Below are 7,546 nucleotides of genomic sequence, written 5' to 3'. Positions count from 1 at the left end.
AGTAAGTACATGAATGTGGAGCTCAGCAATAGAGATGTGAATTGAAGCCTCCCAACATACGCTCACCCAAGAAGACTACACACTGTGAAAAGTTAAGAGGCAAGAAGTGGAGGCTAAAAAACATCAACAGTTAAATGGTGTATAGAGTTAGAAGAACCTGGAAAAACTGACAAATGGCCAGAGAGGTAGGAAGAAGGCAAGAGTTTCTATGAAGTGAAAGAGGTAAGGTACCACAGAGAACACATGGTAAAAGGAATGAGAAGAGTCCATTCAATTCATTTATGATTTGAGTAAGAGTGGTGTGGCTGATTAAACATGAATGGGAAATGAACAAATGGATAGAATTCAGACTACTCTTTTTGGGAGCTTGGCTGTAAAGGAAAGAGCTAGGATGGTAGGGAGAAAGTAGGGAGAATCTAGGACATTTTAGTAAAATATATTTTAGCTGATAGGAACGAGGCAAGGAAAATAAACACACAGAGTAATTGGAAGAACGGGAGTTTAGACACTGGTTGAGACTTGAGAGATGGCTCTTCCACTATGTGAAAGTACATTCAACCACTTGATTTGTTGAACATGTACTACATGCCAGGAATTGGGAGTACAGGGATAAAATACTCCTGAACCATTAAGGAATTTGGTCGAGTAGGGGAGACAAATGTGGATCAACAATTATATATGAGCTATGTACTAGAATGTGGGGGGGCACAAGGGGGGGAAGCAGCAATGGCCGTATGGGTCAGAGAAGTCCCACAGGGAAAGGAGACACTTGCATTGCAAAGATCGAGGTTGAGCAGGGGTTTTCTGGTCCAGGAGAGGGGTTCACAGCCTTGTCAAGTAGGTTCAGGTGAAAAAATTTGGTGGTTACAAAAAGTATTTAGAGTCTGGATTAAAAAAAAAAACAAACATAAAGCAACCAGGTATACAGGTCCCTGAAGTATATTGGATTGTTCAAACTATGGACGCCCAGGATGACAGCACAAGGGCAAAGGAGCAATTAAGACCGAGCGCCTCCTCGGAGTGTGGGCGATCAGGTGGGCGGCAGACACGCAGGGAAGGGCTTCAAAGGGAGCAGAGCCAGACCGCCGGTGCTCGCGGCGGGTCGTACAGGGCCTCGCGGATCCTCACTGCAGCCGCTACCGCCGGGGCCGAGCCGACCGCGAGGACGAGCGAGGCGCGCGCGTCGGCTCAGCAGCGGGGCGTTCGGCCAGGAGCCCGGCGGGTTCCGGGGACACGGGGCCGCGGCGGCGGGCACCACAGAGCTCCCCGTGCCGCAGACTCCGCGACAGGTCTCAGCCTTCGAGCCTGAGCGAACGAGGGCGACGCGGAGGCAGTTTCAGGGCGGCCGCCGTCACCCGGCCTCGGCGTGGAAAGAGAGGACACCGAGCTGAAAAAGGAGGGCTCCCGGCCTGGCGGTCACGCGAGCCCCGCGAGCCCCGCGAGCCCCGCGAACCCCGCGAGACTCCAGAGACCCCGCCCTAGGCCCGGCCTACTCCGGCCGGAAGTGAGTCTCTTGGCTCCGCCCCCGTTGTCGGTAGCTCGCGAGATTTCGCGGACGCCTCCCTTTTTCCTCTGGGCCGCCAACATGGTAGGTGGTTCTTTTCGTTTCTCCGCTGCGTTGCTAGTTCAGGCCGCGAGCTGTACTCGCTTTGCACCTCAACCACCAACTCCCGGCCTCGGCCCGACCTTCCAGGCCGCTCGGCGCAGGGTGGCCCGTGTGGGCCCCCGAGTGTGGGCCCGCGTGTTCTGCCGAGGGTTCGGCTCTCTGAGACACGCGGGCCTGCGCGCTCAGGCGCCGCCCTGATGAGGCCACGGGGCCCCGGGCCGACCGGTCCGTAACATCACCCTTGCTGATGTGGCCCAAAGCAGATCCTTGACCCCGCAGACCTACAGACCCTTCTCAGACGGCCAAGTTCGCCCTCTGCCCCACCTCCCTTTGGCTTTATCACCAAGCACCTTTTTCCATACAGCCATCCAGACTGAGGAAGACCCGGAAACTTCGGGGCCACGTGAGCCATGGCCACGGCCGCATCGGTAAGTGCCGGCATCCCATCCTGGCCGGCTTGGAGCTCTCCCTGCCGGGTGCTTAGCTAGCCGGGAAGTGGGTAGGGTAGAAGTGGGTAAGCTTTGTGCGGTCATTCGGAGTAAGCTTGGCTGTTAGCTGTTGGTTTTTTCCTTAGAATTCTCTACGGTGCTCCATTTAAAGACATTTTCACATCAGTGGGGGGGGGGGTAGTTTAAATTGGGACAAAGTGTTCATTTGTCGAAGGCATGAACACTATCCAGCAGTGGATAGTGCTGTGATGTGGAACATTGCAAAGACAAGTTTGACCCAGAGTCTTGAGGGAATAGCAATGTTTAAAGAGGTTTTGTAGACTGAAAAAATAAAACGCAGAAGTGTGGGGAAATGCTTTTGCAAGAAGACTTGAACTGGAGAAGGCTACGTTAGCCATGTAGCTTTGTATTGCAGGCAAACACCGGAAGCACCCAGGAGGCCGGGGTAATGCTGGTGGCATGCATCATCACAGGATCAACTTTGACAAATAGTGAGTGTTTCTTGACCTGTACTTTTACCAGCACTGACAGTTTTGGAATGATGGGTAAAGGGCTGGCTCAGGACACCTTCAGTGGGAAGCAAGCCTCTTAACCACTCGAAAACCTTTGTATATTGCTGGGTTTTAGCAAGTTAACATTTGATGTGAACCGAGAATTTGCCATCGAGGCTAGAGTCACGCTTGGGTATCAGCTATTGCCTTAGTGTGCTAGAGTCCTCGAAGAGTAATTGCTGACCTTATTCACTGGCTGTGACCCTTATGGCATAGTCAGTCACCAGGTTAGTGACATGCGTCAGGTGTATAACCTGCTAGATTTCACTGTGCCCCCAAATTTGTTTAGAAAATCTCTACTACAAGAATGTGTGGAATTTCCATAGAGTGGCTGTCAGGTGATACGGAAGATCTCTAGTCTTGGCTCTGCCGCTTGACTTTTTTCGGTGATTTATCCTGGTTCCATGAAGTAACGGTAGTCTCCTGAACATCTTCCATGGCTTTTTTTTTTTTAAAGACTTGTTTTAATGCAACAATGAATGGAGTCCTGGTTATGTCACTATTGTGCACTGATGAACAATTTACACTATAACTAGGGGAGATGAACTATGAAGACAATAAACATCACTTCTTAATTGGAATCAGGTTATGAAAGTGATTATCTTTCTCTTCCTAGTCACCCAGGTTACTTTGGAAAAGTCGGTATGAGACATTACCACTTAAAGAGGAACCAGAGCTTCTGCCCAACTGTCAACCTTGATAAACTGTGGACGTTAGTCAGTGAGCAGACACGGGTAAATGCTGCCAAAAACAAGACTGGAGCTGCTCCTATTATCGATGTGGTGCGATCGGTGAGTGAAGGAATATTTGTTGACTTTACAAGGTCTTTGTCTCTCAAAATTCTGGATAATCTGATCTACTGATGCTCTTCCTAGAATTTATAGCTAGTTACCTACCAGACTACTGTCTTGACAGAATTTCAACAGGTAACTCACCAAAATTGCATTCTAGTTGTGATTCATGCAAAGCATTCAGCTCTCTCCAGTCTCTAATTCATTCAGTTACTTTTGTTATTTCTTGAATGTTTTTCCAATCAGTAGTTTCATTCCCACTCTTAACTGTCTTGGTTTGTACAGGTTTGCATTTCTGGCCTGAGCTTTTGAGCAGTATCTCAGCTCAGCTGGCTCTGGTCTCTTTTAATACAACCCTGCTTACATGGGCACTCTTGGCCCTTTATGTCCCTTACATAATAAAATACTAATATGTTTGTTAGTTGTGGATCTGCATTATCGGAAGAGATTTCCACTCCCCACCCCTGCAAAGCAGTGACGACAAAGCATTTTTGCCTATCCTTTGGAGTTCTGGTCCTGTGTCAGTTTAACCTCCCATGGGTGTGGAGGTAGTCTTAAACCCTGAAGGGGCTTTCAGTGAAGTTTTAAATCCCTTTTCTCAGCCTAGTTAACATTCCTTGAGCAATTTTGGTAGGACTTCTTGGAACATTGCTAGGAATGTGGTCTTTTGCTTATCAGGTAGCAATTGAATGGTGGGGGGTGCGGGGGTTGTGCTTTCTTGAGGCTAGAGTCACATCCTGACATTTCTTGTCCTGGTGTGCTAGAGTCCTCAGAGAGAATCTGCTGGTCTTGATTCACTGGCGAGGGCAGTTGGTGCCCCCGGTAGTGCCCAGATCAGAAACATGTCCCCCCAGCTCCTAGATGGAGTAGATTGGCAGTCATTTTTTTTTCATACCAAGGAGTTGGTACCTGCTGTGGTGTGTATTATAAACTCTTTTTCTGTTCCTCTAGGGCTACTACAAAGTTTTGGGAAAGGGAAAGCTCCCAAAACAGCCTGTCATCGTGAAGGCCAAATTCTTCAGTAGAAGAGCTGAGGAGAAGATAAAGGGTGTGGGGGGCGCCTGCGTTCTAGTAGCTTGAAGCCACATAGGGGGAGGTTCATTAAATGCTAACAAGTGCTTTTCTCTTGTGGTCTGAGTATAAATTCTTTAGCACCCCTACCTCCCTACCTATACATCAGAAACATGCCTAAACAGATTTTTAGGAGTAAGGATATGAGGGCCTGAGCTTCTCTACCAGCTCCCCTCAAAGTGTGCGAGAGAGGACACCAGTGCATAAAGGATTTGGCCCAGTACCTAACTTGAACATTTTCGTTTAGAATATGTGAAAGTGATACCTGTGATAGCACTTGGATGTATCTTAGAGTTGAAAGGCCTGTTTGCATTGTAAATTCGGACTATACAGTGAGTAGGAGAATACACCCTTAACTGCAATGTGTGGCTGTACAGCTCTGTACCTTACATGGGGCTCGTGGGGCTTGAACTCAGCCAGATCAAGTTAGAGCTCTACCAACTAAGCCAGTCAGGTGCCGCAAAATGGAAGACTTGGTTATGATCTGATGGACAGTGAGAAGGATTGAAGCAATTGTGAAAGATGTAATTCCTGAACTGAAGGTTTTTCCTCCTTGACTCCATCTTTTATCATACTACTCTAGTCGTAACCAAAAATTTTAGATGGGGCCCAGCAGTTTGAATGTTAAACACCAGGGCTTTTACACGTGAAAGTGGTTTGGAATCTAAAAAGCATTTGTCAGGATTTATGTATCCCTGTGCATAGCAGTCATAATGTTCATAGAAATACATCATGAAATGCTAAATATTTTAGTCTGAAATGTATCTAGCATAGAATTTAGACCTAAAAGGCTGGAATCAGGTTTTCTAGGGTTTGTGATCTACAAAACTGATGATGATCAATGCTTGTGTCAGATAAGACCTTCAGATCTCCGGGTAAATTACAGTTTACTAGTTTTTCTAGTTCTTTTTTTTTTTTTTTAATATATTTTTTTTAATTTTTATTTATTTATGATAGGCACACAGTGAGAGAGAGAGAGAGGCAGAGACACAGGCAGAGGGAGAAGCAGGCTCCATGCACCGGGAGCCCGACGTGGGATTCGATCCCGGGTCTCCAGGATCGCGCCCCGGGCCAAAGGCAGGCGCCAAACTGCTGCGCCACCCAGGGATCCCGTTTTTCTAGTTCTTACCAAAAATTACGAAATTTTTTTTTAGGCCCCAAATGAAAGTTGCGGTCTAGAACCCTGGCCGAAGAAATAAGATGACACTAAAAATATGACTAGGTTTAGCTTGGCAGCGTGTTTCTTTTGTGCTCTGGGGTGATCATGGGCTAGGCATCATAGCTTTCTATTGGACAAATTTCTTGTGACAACCATTAGAGGATTTTGCAGAGTATAAGGAAACTGGAGAGCAAACTTAGCTGATTGGGTTAAGAAGGTGCCAGGAAGGCTTTGCTCAGTTGGATACCCAACTGGATCATTTGAAGTTGTATCTCTCTGTTAATGGTCCTGACAGAGAAAGATAAAACGGGTTGTCCTTATAGTCTTTGGAGGACATAATATGGAAGCTGAGGTCCTGGATCTGAAATGGGTTATAGTTGATATTGAGAGAATAAGTGGTATAGAGTATCTTAAGATTCAGATGGGGTTTGAGCTTTTTGATCAAAACCTTTGCAGTTGTGTGTGGCTTAACCTTAGTCCGGTTTTCTTTTTAAAAAATTGAAGATTGTATGGATTAAGCAAACTGGAAGCATTTACTAAACCATTTGGACTTAACTGTGAGTGATATGGGAGCAGACAAAATTAATCCCCTTGGTCTGATTAAGTCAAGGTAAAAATGATCCAAGCAGAGGGAAGAGCAAACACGCTAATAACCAATTTGGAAGTTATACTTGGGAGGTAAACTTCCTGTGGAGAATATAGTTAGGGACTGGGCCACAGTGGGAAGTAAAACAAAATGGGAAGGAGAAAGCAAAAGGATTCAGGAGATTCAATGGACAGGACTTGGCAATTGGGTGAAGTGGGGTGTGGCTGAGGCCTAAATAGTTAGGCCTGGACAGGTGGGGTATAGTGGACCATTTGTGAAAACTAGCCCCTTAATAGCTACTTTCTTTCCCAGGAATTCATTACCACCATGTAGCAGGAGTATCCATAAACCGGATGGGGTTGAGTGGGATCCTACACATTCCTGTCCTGTATGAAGGTGTAGCTGGGCATGCTGAATGTGGAAGTCCCTCATTTTAGATAGAAGATAATCCAGATGTGATGCCATCCCACCTGGCCTGGGAAGGGCAGGGCAGCTTGAGCAGCCTCTTTCCAGTTTGCTCACTCAGGTCTACAGCTCATATGACCCACACGTTGATGCACATGTTAATATTGCCAGGGAAGTCAGGTGACTGATGAAAAGCCCTACTTCCATGCTGCAAATGAAGGGCACAGACCTTTTGTGACCACTTAGCTTGTCTGATGGGACCAAACACAAACCTTACATTTTAACTTAATATATTTGGGTGAAAGGGCCACTGATGAGACAGTCCACACTTAGGAATCCAATGTTGAAGCTGCCAAGCTTTGAGTAGTCTGTCCTGTAGGCACAGGCCGGTGCTGTATCATCTCTTAGTGGGTGATACGTGCTCCGGGTTAATGCAAGTCCTCCCACGTATGGGAAGCGGAGCTTTTGTTAGATTCCCCGTAACTCCGTGGTCCTCAACCATTTGTCTTACCTGCCTCTTCAAACTGAAAAATGTCACTGAGCACGTCAGGCTGACGTGCTTCTTTTCTATAAGCTTGAAATGCTAAGGATAGAACTGGCCTAATGTACATGTGCTTTAAATTTTCATCCAAACCTCGGAGCTGCAGCTGCAACAGCAGTTGGAGGTATCGCACCCGACCCCATTATCAAAATCCGCTAAATCGAACTTAGGGTTTCAATTCAAATACACGCATTCTTACTTGACGGCTAGACCAAACGCAGCCCGGCCCTGGACGAACCTAAGGGCTCATCCACGGAAGGCGCGCGGCGTCGGCCTCCGCTAGGAAGAGGAAGACCACGAGGACGGCAGCGGCCAGAGCCCCGCCGAGCGCGGCGCTATCCCGGCCCCACCTCGGGACGCAATCACACAATAGCCACACGGGTCAGT

At 47.4% G+C, this 7,546-nt stretch overlaps 1 protein-coding gene and 2 non-coding genes across 4 annotated transcripts; all 3 read left to right on the top strand.

Moving 5' to 3' along the window:
- Nucleotides 1–1,319: 1,319 nt before the first annotated feature.
- RPL27A (ribosomal protein L27a) lies at nt 1,320–4,521 on the top strand. 2 transcript variants are annotated; one of them, XM_041729821.1, is made up of 5 exons: nt 1,320–1,588; nt 1,971–2,034; nt 2,471–2,546; nt 3,223–3,397; nt 4,349–4,521. In XM_041729821.1, exons 1-5 carry the CDS (start codon nt 1,586–1,588, stop codon nt 4,475–4,477), a joined length of 447 nt encoding a protein of 148 aa, XP_041585755.1. In that variant the 5' UTR covers nt 1,320–1,585; the 3' UTR covers nt 4,478–4,521. The 2 variants fall into 2 exon arrangements, with proteins under 2 accessions (XP_041585755.1, XP_041585754.1); XM_041729820.1 differs by lacking the exon at nt 1,320–1,588 and having other exon boundaries at nt 1,986–2,034; nt 2,458–2,546.
- LOC121476678 lies at nt 2,717–2,846 on the top strand. Its single transcript, XR_005983975.1, has one exon. It is a non-coding gene; the product is annotated as a small nucleolar RNA SNORA3/SNORA45 family (small nucleolar RNA).
- Nucleotides 4,115–4,243, top strand: LOC121476741. The gene has a single exon (XR_005984026.1). It is a non-coding gene; the product is annotated as a small nucleolar RNA SNORA3/SNORA45 family (small nucleolar RNA).
- Nucleotides 4,522–7,546: the final 3,025 nt, after the last annotated feature.

Source organism: Vulpes lagopus, chromosome 15 (assembly GCF_018345385.1).
Source record: "Vulpes lagopus strain Blue_001 chromosome 15, ASM1834538v1, whole genome shotgun sequence".
Classification (NCBI taxonomy): Eukaryota; Metazoa; Chordata; class Mammalia; order Carnivora; family Canidae; genus Vulpes; species Vulpes lagopus.
The sequence above is the reverse complement of the archived record's forward strand: the minus strand, read 5'-3'. Positions and strand labels throughout refer to the sequence as shown.

What these genes read in the sequence shown, in the direction of transcription:
- RPL27A (XM_041729821.1), top strand. An exon ending in CCATGGCCACGGCCGCATCG is followed by an intron (nt 2,035 to 2,470) that starts GTAAGTGCCGGC and finishes TTTGTATTGCAG; the next exon opens with GCAAACACCGGAAGCACCCA. An exon ending in TTATCGATGTGGTGCGATCG is followed by an intron (nt 3,398 to 4,348) that starts GTGAGTGAAGGA and finishes CTGTTCCTCTAG; the next exon opens with GGCTACTACAAAGTTTTGGG.